Source organism: Hippocampus bargibanti, linkage group LG12 (assembly GCF_051943395.1).
Source record: "Hippocampus bargibanti isolate YZ-2025 linkage group LG12, ASM5194339v1, whole genome shotgun sequence".
NCBI classification, from domain to species: domain Eukaryota; kingdom Metazoa; phylum Chordata; class Actinopteri; order Syngnathiformes; family Syngnathidae; genus Hippocampus; species Hippocampus bargibanti.
In genome coordinates this window covers 12,179,302-12,206,780 of record NC_142745.1, presented here as the reverse complement: position 1 = coordinate 12,206,780, position 27,479 = coordinate 12,179,302, and the positions used below count along the sequence as shown (strand labels likewise).

The 27,479-nt window shown below is 39.3% G+C and overlaps 2 protein-coding genes across 5 annotated transcripts in view; one reads left to right on the top strand and one right to left on the bottom strand.

Annotated features, from left to right (window-relative positions):
- tox2 (TOX high mobility group box family member 2) overlaps positions 1–2,812 on the top strand; it is a 118,738-nt gene extending 115,926 nt beyond the window's left edge. For 2 of the 4 annotated variants that reach the window (XM_089010917.1, XM_089010920.1), the window contains one exon: positions 190–2,812. In XM_089010917.1, coding sequence (XP_088867043.1) covers positions 190–232 — 43 coding nt within the window. In that variant the 3' untranslated portion in view covers positions 233–2,812. Of the gene's footprint in view, positions 1–186 lie in introns of all 4 variants that reach the window. The other 2 variants (XM_089010916.1, XM_089010918.1) reach the window with 2 other exon arrangements.
- Positions 2,813–11,810: 8,998 nt separating this feature from the next.
- The window catches only part of snta1 (syntrophin, alpha 1), a 28,401-nt gene continuing 12,732 nt past the window's right edge, over positions 11,811–27,479 (bottom strand). Inside the window, exons 3-8 of the mRNA XM_089010879.1 lie at positions 20,886–21,081; positions 20,628–20,817; positions 19,898–20,028; positions 17,868–18,064; positions 16,726–16,913; positions 11,811–13,898 (exon numbers count right to left, since the gene is read on the bottom strand). Of these exons, the coding sequence (XP_088867005.1) occupies positions 13,806–13,898; positions 16,726–16,913; positions 17,868–18,064; positions 19,898–20,028; positions 20,628–20,817; positions 20,886–21,081 (995 nt within the window). The 3' untranslated portion in view covers positions 11,811–13,805. The remainder of the gene's footprint in view (positions 13,899–16,725; positions 16,914–17,867; positions 18,065–19,897; positions 20,029–20,627; positions 20,818–20,885; positions 21,082–27,479) is intronic.

The window sequence follows — 27,479 nt, the reverse complement described above, 5'->3', positions numbered from 1 at the left end:
CATTTCCTGAGTCATTTTGAAGTAGTTTTGGGACAATTTAAGTCATTTTTATTGGTGTTTTGCATTTGACTAAAAATATCAGCCTGCGTGTTTTGGGTATTTTAGATGCTATATAATGTTTTTCTGATGTCAGTTAGGCAACAAAAAATGGTGTCGGTTGTCCTTTAATAATGATTTTGTTTGCAGCAGCAGCAACATGATAGGCAGGGACAAGCCCCTCTACCTCACCTGAACCACGACTGGGACATCAAAAGCAGCGATCCATTGGCTCCACCGACCATCTCCTCTCTCCCAATCCCTTACATACGTGTACATATGTGTACTTAAAAATACAAACATGTCGCTCCACGCCATCGTTTCCTCTCGTGATGGGACTTTTTGGGATGGGACCGACAAAGGGGCGGAACGGGTCGAGGAGGTAGGGGCCGATTCATGTAGTATAAGCACTTACGCGAGGGCCCCATCCCCCCATTTCCGGTCACTTCATGGCAGGCGAGGACGGGTTGTCTACTGCTTGTCCTTTTGTCCCCTCAGGGACCCCATCCAGCTTTAATTAGATACTTTGTTGTTGTCGTTGTTCTTGTTGTCGTTGCTGTTACTCATTTTATTTATTTCTGCCTTGCTCCCCCGCCCCCACCTCCGCTCTCAGAAGATACTTAATTCCTCTTCTATGTTTGTTGTTGCTTAAAGGGGACGTATTGTTGTCATATTTGACTTTTTAATGGTAAGATACAAATATTTGGGTGCCTGTCCACCCATCAAATGTGAAATTAAACGATTGACTGACTCTTAATGATTAGCCTATTTTCAAAAATGGGCCTGAGTGAACGCTTAAAGCACGTTTGCCGCACTGTGATGTCACAAAAGAGCTAATTTGCATATTAATCACTCCTACATCAAATATCTCCAAGAATTGTGTAGCAGATTAGCATGAGCGCACATTGGAACAAATTCAGGAATGGCATTCTACGTCATATTTTCAATCCCCGAATACATTTGTGAATGAGTTAAACAAAGATGGGTTGTTTCTTCACCTGCTTGCTGGGCAACTTTGAATTTTAAATTGATTGGATTCATTTTAGCTCAGGTTGGATTAATTATGTGTACTCAGTGGATTGGCATCGGGATGGGATTTAGTTAACTTTTAAACTTTTTAAAACAGTTTTAAGAGTCTACAGAACATGACAAGAAATGTACGATTAAATGTGCTGTCAAAATCCGTATGAAATCTATATTTTTTTAAAAGACTGAGAATTCTCCAGTCTTGGGGTCCACCCACTTTATAATGTGGGAATAATGCATAATACGTCTCCTTTAAGACAGGAAAATTGTCCGCCCCACCCACCATGTCTATATTTTTTTTCATACATTTTAATCATTATTTTCAAATATTAAAGACCCGTGGTGGTCCTATGAGCTGTCACACAGTGTGATTGTAAATACAACTTTTATGGGATCAAATGAGGAAATCCACATAGGGTTCCTTGTTTTTAAAAATAATAATAATAATAATACATGTAACTCATTGAAAGAGAGAGAAACAGAGAGAGGGAGACACAGCCAGTGTGGATGTGTGTCTATTTTATTTGATTTTTTTAACTGAATTCAACACACATTTCATTATATGAAAGGACATAAAAATGAACAAATAATAATAATTATTATAATACCTTAATGCATTGCCACAAGTAATTCAAATGACAAAAAAAAACTTATTTTGTCTCCTGTGAAGTGAATTTTAGAATTGACAGTATTTTTATTTTCTTTCCTTTTTATTTTTTGGATAGGTTTTGTCTTATTTTTATTGCCTGTATGATTGATATAAAATGCATTTTACTGATTTTTTTATTCCCCTGACCGTTTTAAGTTGTACAAAAAAAAGAGAAAGAAAAAATAAAGACAAAAAAAGCCAAATGTGGATATATTATTTGTAAAGTCAGAAATGATAAATAATTGAAATGGTCAATGTCATTTATTTATAAGCAAATTGAATTACTTTTTTTTCCCTATTTAAAAATAGATTTCATTTTGTTTTCATTTTGCGTTGTGTTCTTTTCTTTGTTTTTATTTTGTTTTATTTTGTATTTGTTTTTTTTATTTAATTTGTTTTAACATTATTTTTTTATACGTTATTTGTTGTATTTTTGTTTGTTGTTTTTTACTGGTAAATTAGTTTCATTGTTTTATTTTGTTGTTTTAATGTTTATTTTATGTTGATTAATTTTGTATTATTTTGTTTGTTTTTATTTTTTGCTCTATTTTGTTTCTTCAAATTTTTAGATTAATATTTTACTTTGCATTTCACCTTTTGTTTCATTTTGTGGTATTTTGCAACTTTTATTTTTGTTTTGAAATTTATGCTGTTTTTTATTATATTTAGTTTTTTGTTTGTTTTTATGTTAGGTTTGATTTTGTTAAATCTTTACACCTGTGAAACGAAATTGTTGTTTTTTTATATTCCCTTTTTTAAAACATTTTGTTGCTGAAGTTTTTTTTTCATTGTATATTGACATTTTTATTTTATTTTTGTTTTTTTTCATGCACCCTGATCAGAGGTCTGCTCTAAGCAAAAGGTGTCTTTTTCTTTCTTTTCTGGATTTGTAGCTGCTGCAGCATCTCTTTTCTGTCACCATGCTTCTCTTTATTTTCCCAACCTGCATTATGAAGACGATGATAATAAAAAAAATGTTGAAAAATGGTCATATCGCCTGACATGTTTTCATGTATATACTTGACTAACCTTGTGAACTATTTGATTCAGATATATCTACTACAATTGACGTGGTCTGCCAGATATGTGCAAAAATGTGTCCACTCCAGTGCTGGGCTTTTTGTCATTGTCACTCAAATTCCAGGACCCGCAGAATATTGACTTTTAGGACTAAGTAAACATTCAACGCTGCGTAAGAAACCTTAACTGTCTTCTTTCATCAGAAAGAGTTAATTCCTCAATTATATGGGTCTAGAGTTATATGAGCCTGAAATGAGGGCAGCTGTCCAAAATACAACGCAATGCATACATATTGGTTTATATAGCACTTTAACAACAGCGGAAGTTGTAACAAAGTGCTACCATGGAAAAAATGGAAATGCTGCCCCCTCGTGGAAGGGATAACACATTGCCAGAGGTTCGGCCAGCGCTTTATTGGCACCCAAGCAGGAAAAAAAACAACAAAACTAGAACAAATTTAAGAATGGCGCTCTACGTCGTAAATTAAATTCCTTAATAAACTCGTGAATGGCAGTGAATGAGTTAAATCTCCAAATGCCAACCGAGTAGAAGGCATTATTATTACATGCTTCACCCAAAGATGGAAATATGAATCCAGGTTATTCATACCGACATATTATTTTGTTCAATGGAGGTCAAACAGTAACTAATGTACTGTACAGTATATTGAAATGGCGCACTTCAAAATGCTTCTGTGGCTTTAAATCATTTCAGTGTTTTTTTTCTTCTCAATTAACGCATGAGAAGTGAAAAAGTCGTTCTGGTTCACATGGGTATGTAATAAGTTTTCAACTTGCGACTTTGATGCCCCTGCAGTGAAAGCATCATGTAGACAAAAATACAGCCGGCTGACATTGATAAATCTCGTTGTTAAATCTGCTCTTTTTTTACTCATCGGGTAATAGCAAATTTCCAAACGATAATAATTATGTGATGCTTGATATGATTTTTCAGCATTTGTTGCAGCTGCATCTTACATCGAGGCGTGAAAAAAAATGTACCATAAGACAGGATGTAACAGGTTCAAAGCATATACATACATGTGGTTTCACGTCTCTTTTTTGACGTAACCTCCTTCATGGGCTGCACGGAAAATTCATCATCTTCCATTTTCAAGCTGTTTGAGCGACTGTCAAAAGTTGATGCTATTGTTGTTTGAAACACGCAGAAGGTAATTTTACAAATTCAGTTGTTATAAAATACCGTGATTTAGGCATAAGGTTCCGTTTGTCCAAAAGTGTGCGTCTCTACAAAAATATACAGACGCGTCCCTACTTACGAACATTCGACGTTACGACATTACGGTGCAGACGAACATTTTTGCGGGTACAGTATGTCGAAAAATGTTTGGATAGAGATACCGTACTGTAAATTAGATTTTGTACTGCACGCGTTTTTGCGGCCGAGCTCGCGTGCGTGCTGTGCTTTACGGACACTCACGCACGAACTGAGAGGTTTCAAGGGCTGGATTTTTACGCGACGGACACCAGGGCTGACCAGTCATCGCCCGGCTAGGCTGAAAGTGTTGCCAATGAGTTCAGGCCGCGATACGCTGAACTCGCTTACGATTGGCTGCGTAGAGTATGTGGGCGGGGCGGAAATCCCTCTTCCAAATTGACGTTTCAGGAGCACGCGATACATAACAAAAAGTAATGGCACATATTTACTGAATTACGTTCCAGCAGCTTCAGTAATGGTTTCCTGAAGACCCAAGGATATATGTCGTCGTACTACAGTAGGTGTGAATTTATTTTACGAATTTTAGAACGTCTGCGTTTTATACTTCCCCGTTCAGTGTTTGACTGAAGCAGATTACGATCAAATTCGCCTTACGACGACCGCTCGGAACGTATCTCGTTCGTAAAGTGGGAAGCGTCTGTATATTTTAAGTGTTTCATTTATTGTATCAGTTTTAAAGTGAAAGGCTAACTGTTGTTGTTTGCCATGCTATCAGAATTCAATCCATAAAAGAGGAGAATCCGTCTGGCTTCTCTGATGGAATAATATTATTTTTCTTTCCAGGCCCTGATGGCAATGCTAAAAATGGTACCGTGATAAACTCTTCACTGCATTAGCATCAATTCAGATCATTCCAATCGCTCATTAGCACGCTAATTGCATTCGTTAACAACTCGCCACTAATGACTGAAATCCCCTTTTCCTCTCACGCCCACGTCAACTTTGTTTCTGCGCTTGTCACTGTCATAAATTCCTGAGAAGGACCTTTTTTTCAATTGTTTTTTGTGGGAGGACGGGGAAGCACATTCCTATTTCATTTGGGGATTAATCAAATGAATGGAAACGGCACAGAGGAATGTCTATTTCTGTCTAATTGAATTAGGGTCTGTGGTATGTGTGATTTTTTTTTTTTTTTTTGGGGGGGCGGTTGTGTTTGGCAGCTGCCATCTGTTTGCATGAGAGCTGCTCTATTAATAAGCCATTCACATTCAGATTGGCCTCTGTTTTTCACCTCTCTCTCTCTCTCTCTCTCTCTCTCTCTCTCTCTCTCTCTCTCTCTCTCTCTCTCTCTCTCTCTCTCTCTCTCTCTCTCTCTCTCCTCTCTCCACCTATCTTATTACCATGTAAATTGTTTGAAGGTGCCAATAGCCCAGAAAAGCGAAACAAAAGAAAGCCGTTTTCATCTTATACCTGAGCCAAAAGGAACAGAACCGCCATCTAATTATGAAGGCAAACAATTAAAGCTGTACATCGTTATTGGAGGGGGTAATGGGGAGGGATTCACAAGGGAACATATGCTCACGAATAGCCCAAGATAGAAACACAAAGCAAAATGTGTGAATAGATCTCAATGTGGCTATGATGTTATGCAAAGTTAAGTAAGTATAAAAGTAAGCGTGAGAGGCTTGAAATAGGCTTTGCTTTGGCCCTTGAAAAACGCCAAGCACATATCAAGGTGATTTACATGACGCAAATGTAGAAAAAAAAAGTTCAAAACTGAATGCCAGGTTGATGGAACATTCCTCCCTCATCCTTCAAGCAAAGGACATTTGAACACAAATGGTGGAGCAGCACATGTAGAAAGATAGTATAACAAGACTGACAGACAAGCGTTCTTAACCTAAGGTCAAGAATGACTAAAATTACTCCACTCGAGGCTTTAAAAACATCAGTTCCAACAATTTGCCTTAGACTGGTCCTCGTCCAACTGGTCTAACTCCTTTTTTCCAGATGAAATAAGAGAGTCAAAGGTTTCTTACGCTGCATTGAATGTTTATGTAGTCCTAAAACTCAATATTCTGTGGGTCCCGGAATTCAAGTGAAAATGACAAAAACCCTGGCACATTTTTGCACATGTCTGGCAGTGAATGATTGAATGAATAACTAGTTTTCAAATGTGAAGTAAAAAAGAACTCCTCTTATTGTGGTTTGAATGAATTTCACAAGTTTGATTTGGCTTCACAGGCCGAATAAAATTATATGGTGGGCCAGATTTGGCCCCCGGGCCTTGACTTTGATACCTGTGATCTAAAGTAATGTTGGTGACACCAGACACAATGAAATAAATAGTACACATATCAAGAACCTTGCACATGAATAAGACAGCTGAGATAGGCTCCAGCAACCCCCGCGACCCTAATGAGGAATAAGCGGTACGGAAAATGGATGGATGGATAATAATAATAATAATAATAATAATAATAAATACTACTACTATTACTACTACTACGAATAATTATAATCATCATCATCATCATCATCATCATAAATACTACCTCTACTACTACTAATAATAAATACTACTACTAATTATAATAAATACTACTACTACTAATAATAATAATAATAAATACTACTACTACTATTAATAATAATACTAAATACTAATAATAATAATAATAATAAATACTACTACTACTAATAATAATAAATGCTAATAATAATAATATAAAATACTACTACCACTAATAATAATAATAATAGTAATAATAATATAAAATACTGCTACAACTAATAATATAAAATACTACTACTACCACTACTACTATTACTATTACTACTAATAATGATGATAATAATAATAATAATAATATAAAATACGACGACTACTACTACTACTACTAATAATAATAATAATATAAAACACTACTACTAATAATAATATAAAATACTACTACTTCTAATAATAATAATATTAATAATACATTTCATTTTAAGCGGCTTTCAAAACTCTCAAGGACACTTTATTATAATAATGATAATCTTCTTTTACTTTCGGCTTTTCCCTTTAAGGGGTCGCCACAGCGAATCAGTGTCCTCCATCTTCAGAGGTTTGATCCGCATGTTTGTTTTGGCCAAGCTTTTTAATAATAACATAAAATACTACTACTACTGCTACTACTACTACTACTACTACTACTACTACTACTACTACTACTACTAATGATAATAATAATAATAATAATAATAATAATAATAATAATAATAATGATAATGATAATAATACAAGAAGTATCAAGTCTAAGTAAAAAAAAACAATGTTTTGATGACCACAATTTACTAGATAATGCCATTTTATTTGCCATGGATATGTTCGATTTGCCTTCACTTGCTGTCAACGGCTTAATGGGCGTCTTCTTCAAAATTGTCTCTTTGGGGAAAAAACGAGAGGAAATTATAATTAAACCACATCGGCCGCAAAAAGATGGGCAAAATGCCCATATGCCAGATGGCAACTTACTGAATAGCTGGAGAACATCTTCATGTAGAGAACTGGAGATCCTTATGTCGGTCATATACTGCCCTCAGTTGGCCAAGGCGTGCGCCCTAAAAGGAGCCACCCAATGTCCATTGAAATGACTTACACAATCAGAACTGTAAAACGTGCCTCCTTGTTAGAAGTAAGAACAACAAAATAGTCTTCTTGTCATCCTGGTAGCCAATATTAACCCCTGCCCGTTTTTCCTTCCTCCACTTTCCATGTCGACAGCAGCAAACCGCCCGTAGCCCCTTTCAACCCCCCCCCCCCCCCCCCCCCCCCAAGAACAAGAAATTGCAATCTGGCTTTTTATGATCACTATTCCAATCGCGCGCACACGTATAATATACACTTCTCTCCTCCAGTAATGCTCGTCTACTTTAAAATTCATAACTACATTTCGGGGGTCTGGGGGTAGGGGTGGCGTGGGGGTAGTACCCTGATAGAATAGAATATTTCCAAGAAGCTTACTTGTGCGAAAATACAATTTGCTATGGCATATTTAACAAGCTGTACCCTAAAAAACACAACAGTTGTAACCATCCTCAGGAATCTGTTAAATGTGTGTGTTGGGGGGGGCACAGAAAGTTGCCCTCAGTTTTCATTTTATGCCTTTTTTGCCCCTTTTCCTCCTTCGCTTGATCCCTTCCACACATTTGACACGTTTTTTGAGGGAAGGTGATGGGAATGTTCACCTTGCTAACGTTCCACCTGCATTTAAATACCACCTCCATTGTGGTTCCTGGAAAGTTCCCTGAATCCTGCTTTGAAGAAAGGGGGAGAAAAAAAAGTCACCATGGGGGTTTGGGGGGGGGATAGATAACATGCTCTTTGAATTGGAATATGAATTGCTCATCTCAAGCTTTGGTATTAATCTCTCAGCCTCTTTATGCGCTCGAATCCTTTTGTGTTCAAGAAGGAAAAGAAAGGAAAAGGGGGGGGGGGGGATAGGAGAAATATTGGATATTGTAGAATGTGCTGTTCGGAATTAGGTCAGCTCCAATCAAATCTTAAATATTATATCTCTACCCCTCCCCAATCCTCGCTGCACTTGCACTTGAAGGGAATACAGTACTGTAGTCATGTCTTTCTTTGTGCTTTTGCCCAATGGAGACACAGAGACCCCTACTGACTAAAACCAATCACTGACTTGCCTCCCGAGCGGAACACGAGTGCCACCTGAAGGTCACATGAAGAAACAAACTCAATTTGATTTATAAATAAAAAAAGTCACAAAAAAACAAATATTTAAAACGATATATATTTCCATCCATGTCTGTCTGTCTGTCTGTCTAGCTAGCTAGACAGACAGACAGAAAGCTAGCTCGCTAGCTGTCTAGCTAGCGAGCTAGCTTTCTGTCCAGATAAGCTAGCTAGTTGTCTATATAGCTAGCTGTCTGTCTAGTTAGATGTCTGTCTAGTTAGCTGTCCATCTTGTTAGCTGTCCATCTAGTTAGCTGTCCATCTTGTTAGCTGTCCATCTAGCTAGCTGTCTAGCTAGCTAGATATCTAGCTGGCTGTCTCTCTATCTATCTATCTATCTATCTATCTATCTATCTATCTATCTATCTATCTATCTATCTATCTATCTATCTATCTATCTATCTATCTATCTATCTATCTATCTCTAGCTAGCTAGCTAGCTAGCTAGCTGTCTATCTAACTAGCTAACTATGTATATATCTAGCTAGCTATCTAGCTATGCGTACATCTAGCTCGCTAGCTATCTAGCTAGATATATATAAACATTACTTGAGTCAATGATGTCGCTACACTCTTGACTGGTCACCATCAGAGGGCAAAAAAAGGTAAACGACCATTCACATTTATGCGCAATTGAAAGTCTGAAATGAACTGAACGCCATCTTTTACGAATGTGGGAGGCGGTGTTGGGATGTGGACAGAGAAAGAAAAACAAAAAGTACACGGAAAACTTACAAATTCAATGATAAATCGTATGTAATGTCAAAGCTTTAAAATATATTTCATTGCATTTTTCTCAGTGACAAATTCGAATTTATGTGGCCTTTTGGGGATGCCAAAAGTGATTTTGACACCCCTTCTCTACAGTAACATTACATTTTTATAACATTCTTCCATTTCCACTTACTCAAACACATTTTGGCATCTTGTTGGAAGTGTTCCTGTGAGCCACGAGGTTCTTGCTACATTTTCTGCCATTGTTGTCACTTCCTGTCATTGTCCCAAAGCTTTGTGTCCTCGGCTCGCATGCGTTTGGCAGTCATCTAAAAGAAGAGAAATCTCATGTACCACACAAATGTAGGCCTGCTCCCTTAGGGGCTTCTTCTTTTATGTATTATTTCACGTTGTCGTTATGGATCGCATGTATGTCTTTATTTATTCATTCGTTGGCTGTTCTTTGGGGATTCTCAATTACAGAGAAATTTAAGTTCATGTTCAAGTTCAATGGATCTTATTTGCATTAAAAAGTACAAGACATTCTCGGTTCGTTTCTGCATACAGCCATTAACACTAAATGGCATGTTTTTCTTCAGCATACTTGAAAGAAAATTGATATTATGACTCATGATGAGTCTTTCTCTCACTCACTCTCTCTAAAACCACACTTTGGACATCCATTGTATTTATTGATATAATAAAAACATCAAAATAAAGCACTCTCAGGTGATTTTTTTCTTTACATATGCTAAGCATCCATCCATTTTGTAATCCATTTATCTCACGGGGGTCACGGGCATGCTAGAAGCAAATCTATCTGTCGTTGGACAGTAGGCGGGGGGCACCCTGAACTTGTTGACTGTATTTTTTTGTAGTTGTTTGTTGTTCATTCTGAGTTTTTTTGTACAATAACTCATGAAATATTTGGGCAGTATATTCCTTAAATTGCTGACGTGTTTTGTAATGAATCATGTTCTCTTTTTTTAAGCAACAAATTAACCCTTTAAGCTATCGACTAGCTATGTCTTTGAGAGTTTTGAAATGCACTATAAATACACTGTATTATTATTATTAGCTATCTATTAGCTAACTAGCTAGCTTTCTATCTATTTGAGTTACTTCCGGGTTGTGTGAACGCTGGCGCGTGTGGCTGCCGCTATTATTAGCTATCTATTAGCTGACTAGCTAGCTTTCTATCTATTTGAGTTACTTCCGGGTTGAATGAACGCTGGCGCGTGTGGCTGCCACTGCTCACCCACAGAAAAACTTATCCTGTGACTGTAAAGTGACCTTGAGAGGTTTGAAAGGTGCTTATAAATGAAGTGTATTATTATTATTATGATAAAAATCCGTACTATTAATTTCCAATTATATTTGCTTCATCGCATTCACCAAAACCAAGGAATTACATTTCTTTTCCCCTTTCACCTTATTCCACATTTCTCTCCATCGCCACATTGTCCCCACAGCTCCTTGTTGATCAAAATATATTCACCCCCCCCACACACCCCCCACCGACCCCACTTCAGCAGATCTGACAGGCTGATTGCCAATTTCACCAGAGTTCAGGAGAAGCCAATGTGAGAGCACCCCTGCCGTTACCAAGGCAACTCCGCAACAAGGGGGCGGAGGGAGCGGGAGGATGTAGAAAGATAGATGTGATCAAATGTGATGGTTGTGATATACGTGCAGCTCGCATTATACTGCCACACACACACACACACACACACACACACACACACACACACACACACACACACACACACACACACACACACACACACACACACACACACACACACACACACAACATCTGTTCCATGCTGATAACAAGTCATTGTTGCAGTAAAAGCATGTAAGAGGGAAAACAGTTGGTGAGCAGCAAGCCTAATTGCCCCCCATCACACACCCCGCTGACTTAACGTGGCCTACCATCATCATCATCATGCACATCTGTGTGAATGTCATAAACACCCCCCACGGTTGAATAAAAGCCGCACGGGCCGCTTTTGTTTTGCTTGTTTGCGATGATGAGAGGTAGCATTAAAGCAACATTGTTGCACAAGAGGTATCGGACCAAAGGAACACTTGGATGTGCTCAATTTGACCCCTACTGATGAGTTTGGATCGTTACAAGTCTTAACATTAGGTACACTGGGGCTAGCGAAATGTCATTGGTGCAAAAAGAGGGAGACTTGACCTGGGAATTGTATCTCAAGTCATTTTTCTCAATTGAAATGAATGGGAATAGCACTAATTGGTTTCAGTCTCCCAACAAAAGTTAAATTTTGTATTATTTTGTGCTCAATATTATTGTAGATGAAAGTAATCATTAGATGACATTTGAATAATTAAAATTGTTCATTCATCATGACAATCAAAGATTTTCACCCAAAACCTCATAATCATAATAGATGCCAATCTAATAAAGGAAAGAGTAAAGCAAATGTTAAAAGTTACCAAAGTTTATTACATGTTTATGTACAAACAACCCTTAAAAGGCACACTTTTGCTATTTGCTTAAATAAGAATACACATTTCATTTTGGGAAGCGTTGAAACATGTATGATGAATTTTAGTGTGTGTGTGTGGGGGGGGGGGGAGACAAGATTTTAAGGTGACATATTTCATGGTCTGTAACTACGAAACGTGTGTAGTTTAACTCGTTCACTGCCAGATGTGCAAAAATGTGGCCATTCCAGTGCCAGGGTTTTTGTCATTGTCACCAGGACCCACAGAATATTGAGTTGTAGGACTATATAAACATTCAGTGCAGCGTAAGAAACGTTAGCCTTTCTTCTTTCATAAGGAAAAAAAAGTTCTAAGTTATATGGGTCTGGAGTTATATGAGGGCAGCTATCCAAAATATAATGTAATACGTACATATTGGTTTTTATAGCGCTTTAACAACAGCTGAAGTTGGAACAAAGTGCTAACATGAAAAAAGGGAAATGATGCCCCCTTGTGGAAAAGGAAAAACATTGCCAGAGGCCATGGCCAGCGCTTTATCAGCACCCAAACAGGAAACAAAGCCTAACAAATTCGAGAATGGCGTTTTACATCTAATTTTCAATTCCCAAATAAATTCGTGAATGGTAGTGAATGATAGCAAAATCGGCTTTCAATGAAATCCAATAATATAATATTGCTTGCTAACTTTGCTTCGAGTGGTTGGAAAAAGGTATCATGTTCAATCTGATTATCGGTACGTGTGAACACTTTAGTTGAAGTCCATTCATTCATGAGCCCTTTTTTTTGTTCGTAGCTTTAAAATTATGTGTCCATAATTTGTAAAATTACTTCAAATGACTTCTCTGAACGTATTTTACAAAGATTCCACGGCATATAGCTATATTTTACATTTTTAAGACTCGCACAGAATATTCAGGAGGTCTTGTTTTCGAGTTGATGACGATGCCTGACCTGATGTCACGTCTGGAACGCCCCTGACCAAGAAAGCGACACACAATGCATTTTGGGTACTTTGTTGGGTCTGAAAACTTCGTGTTGATGGCGAAATTAGAAGGAAAACACATAAATAACGCGATGGTGAATCGTTGTGTGTTGCCGCAAGACTACTATTTGATAGTAGTTGACACAAATTCCCAGCAGACAAATCAGCCCATTTCCAAAACAGCTTGGGCGCCATCTTCTGGGACGCTACATTGCTGACATTGACGGCTTGAATTGATATGGGAGGACTCCTTTAATCGATTGAAAACATGTATGCTTTCCTCTTCCGAACTATTTGAATTATATCCATAACTGGATGTGTAACAAGAAAGCATATTCTCCGAATCTGAAGCCATTGTTTTGATTCTGGAGCAAGGCAAGACGTCCTGGCGTGTTTTTAGGAAACAAAAAAAATGGTGTCGGTTGTCCTTTAATGGTTTTAATCGAAAACTGCAACTAAGCCAAAACAAGTTGAATACAAATAAGTAACGTGATGTTATATTAAATTCTTATTTAGTATCATAAGCAGGGGGGATATGATAAAAAAATAGTTTTGTGAGAAGGCAACTTAAAACATCCACCAGTGAGGACATTGAATGAATCCTTACATCCATTTTTGTTATCATGCGGTGATCAGTGTCCCGTCGTTCCGCTAAAGCTATCTTCTTTTAATTAAATAGAGGCGTGTCCAACATCAACCATCGATACGTTCATGGAGCATACATATTGAACGATCAATCAATAAATGCAAAAGCGATGCTGACCAAAATTGAAAGAAAAAAAATGAAATGTGAATGGCTGCTGCAAAATCAATGTGCATATATGGGAAAAAACCTCAACGCCCCAAATGTCCTCCAGCTATCCATGCGAGACCGGAATAAACTGGAAGAGAGGAGAAGAGGTTTAGTCATCACTTGCAGCTCAAAAGTCAGTCTGGCTTGTGAATTTCTTCAATATTCCTAATGCAAATGTTGTTGGACGTCATCATGCCAGGAGGCCGAGTCGCTTGACCTTAGCGGAGAGAAACGAGTGGATGATGAACACAATCGTCTTGGGGCAAGAACGAAGGTCCAGTTGCTAAGAAAAAAAAACACAAAAAAAGATAAATTAGGTTTTCCAAAATTGTTTTCCAGTAGTTTACCGAAATGTGTGGGTTTATCGTATTTCCTCAAATACACAATACGTAGTTCAATGAATCATCTGGTGCATGGAAAAATTTGAAATCTCTTATTTCTATGAGTCATAGAATCATATGCCAAAATAGAAACAGGGCAGACGTGGCATCTATAAGGATGATTTCAAGGACAACCGACATCACATTTTTGTTTCCTAACTGACGTCAGAAAAACCTTTTATAGCATCTAAAATACCCAAAACACGCAGTATGATATTTTTAGTCAAATGCAAAACACCAATAAAAATGACTTAAAGTGTCCAAAATCTGCAAAAAATTGAGCTGCGAATTGTGCATTTTCAGAAAGTCCCGCCCCCAGTTCGTGACATCACGCCAAGACGTCTTGCATTGCTGGAGAATCAAAACAATGGCTTCAGATTCGGAGAATATGCTTACTTGTTATACATCCAGTTATGAATATGATTCAAATAGTTCTGAAGAGGAAAGCATACATGTTTGCAATAGATTAAAGAGTTTATTCCGTGACATTTTGAGGCAACATTGAGGGGAAATGAATCGCCAAAAAAGAGGCAGAAAATGGCGACCAACCTCCTGTGAGGAATTAATCAGCCCGTTTCCCTAGGCTGATTAATTCCTTACACGGAGCTCTGTCGCCCTCTTCTGGCTATTTTTGGTGCAACACGAAGTTTTCAGACCAAACAAGAACAGCAAAATGCATTGACGTGATGGAAGGACTGCTACAATGTGTCCTTTTTTTGGTCAGGGGCGTTCCTCAAAAACAAGACTTCCGGAATATTCAGCGTGACTCTTAAAACGTAAAATATAGCTATCTGCGGTGGAATCTTTGTAAAATACGCTCAGTAGAAGTCATTTGAAGCCATTTTACAAATTATGGACACAACTTGTCCGGAGACGTCGGTTGTCCTTTAAGAGACTTTAAAAAAATTACATTAAAAAAAATATAATAATGACTAAATTGTTACCTATACAACTTAATTGGTTCCCAGAAAGTGTGTGTAAGGCGAAAAGTTCATCTGCCAAATATTTATTTCCCATAAGAAACCATTAAAAATTAGAATAATCCGTTCCCAGGTCCGCATTAAACATAATTTTCTACTAAATAAGCCTTAAAACTACACCTTATTTTATGTATAATCAATATGCTATTGTATTGTAATTAAAGAAATAAACTGTACTGTATAATAAAGTTGTTTTATTTACCTTTGTGATGGTCGTTGATGTAGTTGCGTCTTGATGATATCTGAGTGAAGTCGCCGTGCTTTCTCGGCGATAATACCCTCACTCACAATGTCCCCTGCTACTTTCTTTTAGCTAATCCAAGTCAACAGAAGTTTTTAAACCTCTTCTATTGTCTGAGACCGTTGCTTAGACAACACAGAAACACCCTTGGCCACATGTAGCAATGCTCGACTGAGCTTACTGGTATTGGGACGCTAGGTCACACAAACGCACACCTCGTTCGTCTTTTTCGATGACTTCTGCTCGACCGTAATTTTATTTGGTGTGCTCTTTGGCTTAACACTAGCCCGTGGTGGGGTCTTTTTCGGTCCCAAAAAAGCAAAAGTACAAACCACGTCTGCACTGGTGCACTAAAAGAAAGTGGATGTGGAAAACTAGTCCGGCAGCCACCGTGGTACTATTCGACCGCCTGGTTTGGTGTTCCGCCGCCGAAAACTTGTCCGCCAGCCATTGTGGTGCTCCGTATGTTTACCGAAAACGAGTTTGGATGCCAAGATTATATTCTCGCGAATATAATGTTCGTAAACTGAGGTATCACTGTATTAGGATTAATTACTTGATTTATTTCTTAAAATATTACAATATATTATCTCATCTCTCATCTCATTTTCCGTGCCGCTTATTCCTCATTAGGGTCGCGGGGGTTGCTGGAGCCTATCTCAGCTGTCTTCGGGCACGAGGCGGGGAACACCCTGAATTGGTTGCCAGCCAATCGCAGGGCACACAAAGACATACAACAGTCACTCTCACACTCACACCTAGGGACAATTTGGAGTGGTCAATCTGCCTGCCATGCATGTTTTTGGAGTGTGGGAGGAAACCGGAGGACCCGGAGAAAACCTACAATATATTAGTTAAATGGAATAGTCATATTATTTATCATCTGTTTTATGATTACAAGTATTATACAAAATAACGAATTGTCATAATTATCATAGTTAAGTGTTAATATTAATTTATTCACTGCCAGTGCAAAAATGTGTCCACTCCAGTGCCAGGGTTTTTGTCATTGTCACTTGAATTCCAGGACCCAGAGAAAATTGAGTTTTAGGACTACATAAACATTCAATGCAGCGTAAGAAATCTTTGACTCTCTTCTTTCATCAGAAGAAAAAAATTAATTGGGTCTGGAGTTATATGAGCTTGAAATGAGGGCGGCTATCTAAAATACAATGTAATACATACATATTGGTTTATATGGCGCTTGAACAACAGCAGGAAGCTGGAACAAACCGCTAACATGGAAAAAAGGGAAATGCTGCCCCCTCATGGAAGGGAAGACCTTTGCCAGAGGTCTGACCAGCGCTTTATCAGCACCTAAGCAAGAGAAACCAAAACTCGAACAAATTTGAGAATGGCGCTCTACATCGTATTTTCAATTCCCAAATAAATTAGTGAATGGCAGTGATTGAGTTAAGATGAAAATCCATTTATAATATTAAAAAAAAATGGAATTGAACCCTGCATCTATAAATACAAAAATCAGAGCAATTTGTGTGATTGACTCACGATTTCGGCCTCTGGCCCTCCAAAGTCAAGAAACATCATGCGGACGCCGTCGTCTGATGACATCCTGAGACGCTCGAATGGATGCTGCAGCAGGACGGTCTTGCGGACGCCAAGCTCTTCGGTGAATAGTGTGAAACCATCGTCAATATGGACACCCAGTGTGCACTCCTTTCCGTTCCAGCTGCAGGCTGTCGTAGGGAGAAAACAAGGTTTTCATCCGTGAGCAATATCGCTTGTCGAACTTTATTTATATGCACTTTCCATTTCTACTTCCAGACAATTGAAATATTTCACTGATCTTAACGTGCATGTTTTGAGATGTAGAAAGAAGCCAGATTAAATCATATGTTCTGATGTATCATGCTGCCAGCAATACGCAGAGCTTCTTGCGGTTCCACTTATGGCCACTAGAGGACACCTTAAGACAATAAAAGTAATTCCATGCGGATGTGCAGATTTTTTCTGCACATCCGCAGAAAAAAAAAAAATATATATATATATATATATATATATATATGTATATATGTATATATATATATATATATATATATATATATATATATATATGTATATATATATATATATATATATATATATATATGTGTATATATATATATATGTATATATATATATATATACATATATATATATATATATATATGTGTGTGTGTGTGTGTGTGTGTGTGTGTATATATAAACTTGTCACATCAAATCAATTAAACCCCAATGTTAATTTTGACTTGATTACTTGACCCTCTTCTGTTATTTTTCTTTGTCATATTTGTCAACAAGCTTTAACGTCATTTTCCCTTTGAACGATCCATAACGTCAGCTGGTTGTTTGTGTCTACCGAGTGGACATGTGGGCTGTTTTTAAAGCAAACATGATTTGGATCATTTGGAATATTTAATGTCAAGGATGTCAATCAAAGGAATCAAATGTGGAGACGGTGTTTGAACCCTCTTTGGGAGATTACTTCCTTATCCCTTTCAAACCTTTGCATAGTGATACCTCGTACGTTGCTTCTTGTATCACTGTGCAGATGATCATACTTGACTGTGGTAGGCTGATTCATGATTGGTTCTATTAGAATATGAATGACACATTTTCCCTTTTAGGTACCTTTGATGACTACTATGTACCTGTCGTGACCTCCTTGATGAGCTCGGCGGCAATATGGCAGCCATCGACCAATAGGTGAGTCCACGTCGACAGCTCCTTGGGAGAATCCACCCGGAACACGTGAGTCTCCACACCTTTCTTGGTTCCCAAACGCAAGCCAAATGATAGTTCCGATTCCAAGAGAGGAGAGGTTTTTCCCGGTCCAGAATGGACCAGTCTTTTGCAGACATGTCGATTATAGAGACAAAGAGGATATCCAGGGTTAAATGTGTATAAAGGGTGGAACCATATACAGTCTGACTCATACATTCGCATCACACTAAAATTTTCCGAATTAAACATCTGCTGAAGAAGACGTGGAAAGAGTGAAAATGTGAATTGGACTAGGTGTGCATGGCAATGTTTTGCTATGACATCGGATATGCCAAAAATTGTCTTTTCACTGTTGTTCTGGTAAAAAGGAGACATATTGTGGTGCAGATATACTGAATGCCTTTTAATAGGCCTCATGTGTGATTCTGACATGTATGTAAAATGTGTTGTGTCATAACTTTGCTGCTGTAAAATGTAAATGTCTCCACTGCGAGACGAATAAAGGTACATCCAATACCATATTTTTTTGCACTATAAGGCGCACCTAAAAGAAACGTTTTTTTTTTTCAAAAGGTGACCACGCGCCTTATCATCCGGCGCGCCCTATGTATGGGAAACATTTTAAAATATGTCATTCATTGAAGGTGCCCCTTATACTGCGGTGCACCTTATGTATGGAAAAGGTTTTTAAAGTCTCGTTATATCGATATCGGATATATCGATAGTCCCGGTTATATCGATACTATTTCTATGCACGCACGGAGAAAATTACATGCAAACAGGGTCGGATATATCGATAGTCCCGGTTATATCGATATTTTTTCGGACTCCCTTGAATATCGATATAACGAGACTTTACTGTATGTCATTCATTGAAGGTGCGCCTTATATTCCAGAAAATACGGCACATTTAAACCAGAGCGTCATACACCTAATGATCAACGTTACCTTCACAAAATATGGAATGATTGCAGCTAAACTCTTTCAAATCCTTTTGACTGGAGTGAAATAATGTACATATTTGTGTACAGTACAGTTTGCCCGCGCATATTAGAATTCCAAAGAAAAAAAAGGCACACCCAAAAGCCTTGATTTTCTTCAAAAGATGATCCTGCGCCTTATATGTGAAGTAATATATAGCCACAACAGGTCTTGCAACTACTGTCAGCAATCACCGACTCTATGTCCCCCTTGTAGAAGAAATGGTGCGTAACCCCAGCCTCTATTGCAGCGCCTTATAATGTATTGTGCCTTATATTTGGAAAATTGTTGTATATTTAAAAATTATATTTGGAAAACTTTTGTTAATTCATTGAAAATGTGCCTTATAGCCCGGTGCGCCTTATATATGGCAAAAAATTGAAAATACACGATTCATTAGGGTTGCACCTTATACTCCGGTGCACCTTAGACACCGGAAAATACGGTAATATTGAGCCACAACAGGTCATCGCAATTACTTTCAGCAGCCACTGACTCCAATTCCCCTTGTAGAAGAAGTAGTGCATAACCCCAGCCTCTACTATAGCGCCTTATAATGTGGTGTGCCTTATATTTGGAAAATTGTTGTATGTTTATATATTATATTTGGAAAACTTTGTTAATTCGTTGAAAATGTGCCTTATAGTCTGGTGCGCCTTATTTATGGAAAAACTTGGAAAATACACCATTCATTGCGGGTGCACCTTACACTCCGGTGCACCTTATACACCGGAAATTACGGTAATATTGAGCCACAACAGGTCTTTGCAATATCTGTCAGCAGCCAGAGACTCCTTTTCCCCCCTAAAAGAAGTACTGCGTAACCCTAGCCTCTACCATAGCGCCTTATAATGTGGTGTGCCTTATATTTGGAAAATGGTTATATATTATATTTGGAAAACTTTGTTAATTCATTGAAAATGTGCCTTATAGTCCATTGCGCCTTATATATGGAAAAACACACGTATACACACACCTGGTGGTGATGAGAGGGTGACTCTTAACCGGGCTACAGATGGCGTCTTTACTTTCAGGCAGGGCAGGATAGAGAAGCAGCTCCCGCTCGGTCAGCACGGCGAGGACGGGCCTCTCGGGTCCTTGCACTGCCTTCACACATCACACATTAGTTGAGAAGCCTCTTCAGGAATCTGCGTGGCACCACGCAAGGATGACAGCGCTTCATCGGCGCCCAAGCAAGAAAAAACAAAACGCTAACAAATTCGAGAATGGCGCTTTATGTCATATTTTCAATTCCCGAATAAATTCCGGAAAGGCGGTGAATGAGCGAAGTGGTTCTAAAGGCATTCTTCCTCCGAACAAACTATTTGAGTTATTTCAGGGTTGAGTGAACGCTGGTGTGTGTGGCTGCTGCTGCTATTTGCTATCTATTAGCTATCTGGATGGCTAGCTAGCTATATAGCTGGCTATCTATTAGCTAAGCTGGCTGTCTAGCTGGTTATCTATTAGCTATCTTTTCACGATCTGCTAGCTAGCTTTCTATCTATTTGGGTTACTTCTGGGTTGAGTGAACGCTGGCGCGTGTGGCTGCCGCTGCTCACCCACAGAAAAACGTATCCTATGACTGAAAAGTGACCTCGAGAGGTTTGAAAGGCGCTTATAAATGAAATGTATTATTGTTATTATTATAAAAACAAAATGGCCATCATAGAACACAACCTCTTGGTAGCACTTGATCCACTCCTTACCTGTTCTACAATCCAGCCCAAGTGTTTGACCTCCATACCAGGGTGCAAGCTCTTCATCTCTTCCTTGACTTGTGCTAAAAGGTCAGCAGCTCCAGCTTGGATGGCGTTGTACCAAGACTGGGCCATGGCTGGGTCTTTGGCCCGCAGGAATACTGAGTTCTTCCTGTTGGGCGAAACCACCTCGAAGTACCTGGTGGAAGGAGATGAGCCATTTTGACTCTTCTTTCCAATCAAAACCAATGAAACGGTGTGCAGTACCTGTTTTCTGTGTCAGGAGGGCATTGCTTGCGAGACACCTGGCACATTTTGAGCGGGATACTACGGGGCTCCTTGGCCTCAACGGACCAATGGTCTGCGCCTTTTGGAGGCGTCGGAGGAGGTGAGTCCCATGGGAGAGCTGCGCCGGGAGACCCCGAGCTCTTGAAGAAGGCCGACATCTCCTTGATGTACTTCACTGAAACACAATGAGGGACTTGTAGCAGAGCTGCTCTTTCAAAAGCTGCGACGTCAAGTTATTTTGAAGACAATAACTGCTATTATTCCCAAAGATCGAACTGCACTATAATTAGGGCCCAACCATCCCTGCCATCGATCCATTTTCTGACCCATTTATCCGAACAAGAGTCGCAATGGGGTGCTGGAGCAAATCACAGCCGGCAGTAGGTAGGAGGTGGACAACCTGGAACTGGTTGCCAGCCAATCACAGGGGACAGTGAGATGAATGACCATTCCATTTAGCTGACACTGGATCTATTTTTCTCCCTTTGAGGTCTTGATGCAGCTTTCTACCAAGAGCACTTGAACCTTTGACTGATACCAGAGTTGCAAATGTGTTTTTGAGATAATTTCAACATTTCCCTATTTGAGCTTCTCTTTCGCTCTCTCTTCCAGTTCTCAGGTAGTTGCCATCACTTGGACACATCTTCTAGAATAAGGGTGTCAAACTCATTTTTTGCTACAAGCCACATTTTAGTTAGTTTCCTCTCGAAGGCCGTTATGAATTGGGGGAAGCCATTAGAATGTTTCGTCCCCTCCATATATTACATACACAGTGTACAACAAACTGTTAAATGACTAGTTTAAAATCAAAAGTCAAGAATAATGATTGTTATTGCGGTTTACATATGAAAATCTGAAATTTTGGGCCGGACTTTAGCAAGCATCATTAAACTTGACATGCTTGATTTTCTTTCGCAGGCTGAATAAATGAATGTGGCGGGCCAGATTTGGCCCCTGGGCCTTGGCTTTGACATTATTGTTCTAGACTAAGTACAACCGGGGATATTGTAAAAAAAAAAAACTCAGTTTGAATCAAAACGGTCCTTTTAGGAAAATAAGCGGACTTTTTCCTGACTCGACGAAATGGAGATGTGACCTAAATCTTTTGATTTTTACATTCTCAATAGCTTGTGCTGCACTTGAAATAATCAACACAGCATACCACACACCAGTCCGGCAACGGCGAGAGCTAGCTCGGCTAGCTTCGTAATTGGCTAGCGTTGCGTTTATGACACAGAGGCAAATTTAGCCAACACAAAAAAAAAAACAATACAAAAATACCACACCGCACACCAAAGCAACAATCGCTAAGTCTCATCTTTTATCGGTCACACTGGATGTCATATCCTTTGACGACTTTGAAATCAGTCACTACTCGTCTTCATATTGTTTACGGAATACCACTCTGACAGTGCCGGTCACAGCAAAGCTTCAATGAAATGGTAACATGTTTGTTACAGTTACACCAGATTCTTCAAAAGACTTATTTGGAGGTATTCCGAAACTGAGGCAATGGTTACTTTTTAACCACGACACGAAGTCATTTGTACACACGCACAACACACACACAAAGGAAGCACTGGTGCAGCAGGCCAAGGTCTCGGTTATGAGTTTGGCAGCAAATAAAAATAGCCTGCGGACTATGTAAGAATGCCAAAGCTCGAGATTTGGTTTCAGCCAAGATGTGTGAAGAGCTCTCGTCTTGCTGAGGATAAAGAGTCATGTAGCTTGGAGCAAAGAGAACCCCAGGATGGGACAACAGGAGCAATGGGGGGCTTCCACCGTTCTCAAATAGATGGCATTCCTAGTACTCAGTCAACCAGGCAGTCTCTCATGCAGCTATTTTGTTTTAAAAAAATCCCTGCAGGGCAAATGTCGACGATGGATTATGTTGGCTCGAAAATGAAGGAGCAGTTTGAATGGCGTGGGCTGTTCACTGATTTTGACACTTCATTCACGGAAGAGATGTTTTCATACTAGGAACAAGGAAAGGTATGCAAGGATTACAGGACGTTAACTATCCTATGCGAGAGACAACTTTTATGTGTTTGCTTTGGCACAGAAGAGCAACGGTTAGAGTTAGATAACTACACCCAAGTAGTCAGAGTGGACATTTTAATACCCGGGACATGAATGAGCTCCTGAAAATGAATTGAAAACAATGTGATCTGAATAGTACACATACAGTATATCTGAAGTCGTACGGCCATGGGTTCATACGACTCGGACTAAATTGTTGTGGAAAAGTAGAGTATGCCTTGAAAAACGTACAAAACATCAGTTTGAATGTAACATACCGTATGTCACTCCTAGGCCTTCAGTAGTGCTATGTATGAATCAATCTACAGCTGTCACTGTAAAAAAGTGTGGTGTGATTTTCCTGTACTGTGCTAGAGGGTACAGTTAACCAGGAAAAAAACTTGAAAGAAATTCTGTCATTAAACCGTTCGAGTTTTTACCATCAACGTGGATTCACGATATGGGGTCAGAAGACGCTCTTTCAAACCGCAGAGAAGATGATTGGCGAAAGATAGCGAAGCATCAATAATGACCTCATAAAATTGCAATATTATTTGCTATATTGCTAGTCCGACCTTTCTTAACAATGTCCAACTTTTCTTGAAAAGTCTGTCATGAAAATAGCTTTAAAAGTAAATCTGCAACCAAATTCATTTCTTCTCCTTCAGCCATTGTCAGTTGACAAAACCGCTATTAAATCAGCACAATATATTTGCTTATGCATCTTGCGACTGATGCGGTGAGCTAGGTCTGGCCAGTATGCTAGTGACTAGCCAATAATAGTTTGCAAAAACTCTGACGTTGACCAGCGCCTTTCCAATCGGATTGGTTAAAGCAATAATTTGATCGACACATTTGATGCTCCTGGGCCCGCAGAACTGATTTTGAAGATGCCTGGTAAATAATGATGACTGAAATGCCATTGGTGAAATGCTTAAATACAAAAACACACATCTGCAAGCAGCGCAAGAGGGGGAAAGTAATGAAAGGGAGCTGAAAGACAATTTGGAATTATGTAATAAGAATTCATGGACAAAATATAATTCACATCAGTCTGTGATTCAGATATTTTTAAGCCAGCAGAGAAGGAGCAGCCCTTGATGGTCCGCCACTAGAATACGGTAATTGTAATGATTGCGGTGTTCATTGGGGGACGTGTGAGAAGCCTTCATAGAACTGCGCACACTCATTTTCCAAGTTATTGTTCTGCTGGGATCATCCTTGCATCATGTCTTTCCTTGAAGAAGACTCACAGGAATTCTTATCTCAACGACACTGCACAGGCATGCAGGCGTCGAAAGGCTGGGTGTTAAGTGGCAAGAGTCACGGCTTCCTGTTACATTTCTGAAGTAGCTCTCAACTTGTGTACTCTGTCTCAGAAATGACATTCTGTCTATTTGCTCGTGTGCCATAGGATGGGTGTTTGCTTGTGAGCGGCAGGCGACGTCTTCCACGTTGCGAGATAAAGACAACTCGGATGTAATGTATGAGGTTGAACAAAAGTGAATTCAGGCGGGGCACACACTTAACCGGTTGCCAGCCAAGTGGATATATGAACAACCATCATACACACACACAATTACACCGTGGGGCAATTTTGAGCATTCATTCAGCCTGAAATGCATGTTTTTAGATTGTGGGAGGAAATCCTGAGAAAATCCACACAAGCATGGGGAGAACATGCAAAATCTACACAGGAAGGCCACAGACGGGATCGAAGCGCTGACCTCCGCACTAAGAGCTCGATGTGCTAACCACTGCCTTGAAATTTTATACACTTCTCTTTTCAAAAAGATGATGAAGAAAAGATGGCCGTGTTGGATCCACAACCGGGTAATAGAAATGGAGTTAGTCCTGGATAAAAAGATTGTGAAAGTATAAGGGAATGAACAATGTGAGAAAAAGGGAAAGAAAGAAGAAGAAATTGAAAGTAAGAGAATAATAAAACAAGACGCGGTAGATCCAGCAAAGCCTGTCCAGAAATGTTGCCATGAATTCCAGGGGCACATTCAATACAGAGGCTAAAATTAGCTGAGATGGCACTGTTATTACTTCAGCTTATCTGGCAGCTCGTAAGACGACTTTCGTACAGTAGTTGTATGCCTGTGTGTGTGTGTACTTTCACAGAATCCCTCTAAGCTTTCCTTGACAAACCCTGACCAGACATTTTCAGCCAACGAGGTTTCCACATCACTCCAAAGTTTTTTTTTCCCTATCATCTCCTAAAGCACCCTTTCCAAAACGTTAGTTGCAATGGAAAAGTACCACAGTAAAATGTCCTTTTTTGAATTACAGTAAAGTCTCGTTATATCGATATCGGTTATATCGATAGTACCGCTTATTACGATACTATTTTCATTTCCCTTGCACATTTCTAGTCTTTTTATGTATAATTAGTACCGTTTAGTACGATACCCGGTTATGACGATAATCGGTGCTCCTTTTCATCCCCCGCCGGCCATTTTTGTTGTTTATATCGATATATCCGTCGCGCCATTGGTCAACTTGGTCACGTGTCTTGTTACGTGAGCCGCCATCGGTCGCGCCATTGGTCGACTTGGTCACATGAGCCGCCATCGGTCGCGCTATAGGTCGACTTGGCCGTGTGACTTTGTCACGTGACACGCCATCGGTCGCGCCATTGGTCAACTTGGTCACGTGTCTTGGTTACGTGTCACGTCATCAGTCGCGCCATTGGTCGACTTGGTCAGGTGACTTGGTTACGTGCCCAGCACCCGTGTAGCAGAGCCATTTTCATTTTCAGACGCTAGCTCGTGTGTAGCAGACGAGATTGAAGTGTTTGTGTTAAAAGGTAAAAATGGGAAGCAGAAGAAGATTGATGACTTTTTTAAATTGTATACATAATACAGTAAGATGTAAGCGTTGCAGTTTCCCTGTTGTGTTATGTACATGCCCACTGTACTGTATATGAATGCAATCGTTTTTTGCAACAATGTTTCTTGTTTTGTCTGCTGAAGCGCGATGATTTTGAAAATTAACATTCCATACTGTGTATTAAAGGACAGCCGATGTCACTTTTTATTCAAATGCAAATAAAAATGACTTCACGCCAAGACGTCTTGCATTGCTTGTGAATCCAAACAATGGCTTCAGATTCGGATAATATGCCTTCTTGTTACACATCCAGTTATGAATATGTTTCAAATACACTGTAGTTCTGAAGATTAAAGCATACATGTTTACAATCATTAAAGAATTATTATGTGCCATTTTGAGGCAACTTTGGGGGAACAACTCCCAAGAAAAGGGAGCTAATGGCCAGCTCCGTTTCTTATATGGCGCTTGGGTGCCCTCTTTTGGCGGCTTTTGTTTAATGCAGTTCGGCGCAGGATCGGATATATCGATAGTCCCGGTTATATCGATATTTTTTCGGACTCCCTTGAATATCGATATAACGAGACTTTACTGTATAATTATAAACACAGCCAATCAATTCCCCTCACCAGGTTGTCAGGTACAGTTGACACAGTGACAGAATAAATACTGCCTGCTACTTTGACTTGATAAATGGCATCAGTGTATGAAAGAATGTGTGATCACACTGTCTGGTGACCGCCTTTGTGTTACGGCAGCAAAATGAAAATAAAAACAAGAGCACATCAGGAGCATGTCTATCTGCGTTGTCTCCCCCCCCGCCCCCCTCCAAAAAAAAACACTAAAATAAATGTCAGATTACCACCGTTGAGCATATATGTCAACAGCTGACTTGGTTTGCTGTTACAGTAAAGTCTCGTTATATCGATATCGGATATATCGATAGTCCCGGTTATATCGATACTATTTCTATGCACGCACGGAGAAAATTACATGCAAACAGGGTCGGATATATCGATAGTCCCGGTTATATCGATATTTTTTCGGACTCCCTTATCGATATAACGAGACTTTACTGTACTAATAAAAGGTAAACTTTCAATGAAACAATGCATATTGATTTATATCGTGCTTTAACAACATCTGAAGCGGTAACAAAGCGCTTAACATGGACAGCTATCATATGTAGGAAAATAAAGCAGTCACAAAGATAGTACAAAGCACCACGGAGAGAAACCAAGATCAAGTCGGAATCATGCGGAATCGAATGCCAAAGAGTAAAAGTGTGAGACGGGTTTTACAGATGGACAGCGAAGGCTTGCCGGATGTTCAGTGGCAGGTTATTCCAGAGAGTAGGACCAGCAACGGAAAAGACCCGATCTCATCTAAGCCTTTAGTTTTTGGTACCTCTAAGAATGTCTGGTCAGCAGACCTGAGGCGTCGGGAAGGTGTGTAGGGGTGGAGGAGCTTGGAGAGGCCCTTTAAAGATTTGAAAACAAATAATAAGATCTTGAAAAGAACTGTAAAATGTATAGGGAGCCAGTGAAGGGATGCCAGAGTATGAATTATATGCTCCCTCTTACGAGTACCAGTCAAGAGGCGAGCAGCAGCATTCTGGACCAGCTGGAGACGCTTCATGTAGACAGTCTTGCATCTTTAAAGTAGCTGACAACCAAAGAAGCAACCATGTCCACTTTGATCATAATTTTTGGTTTTGTG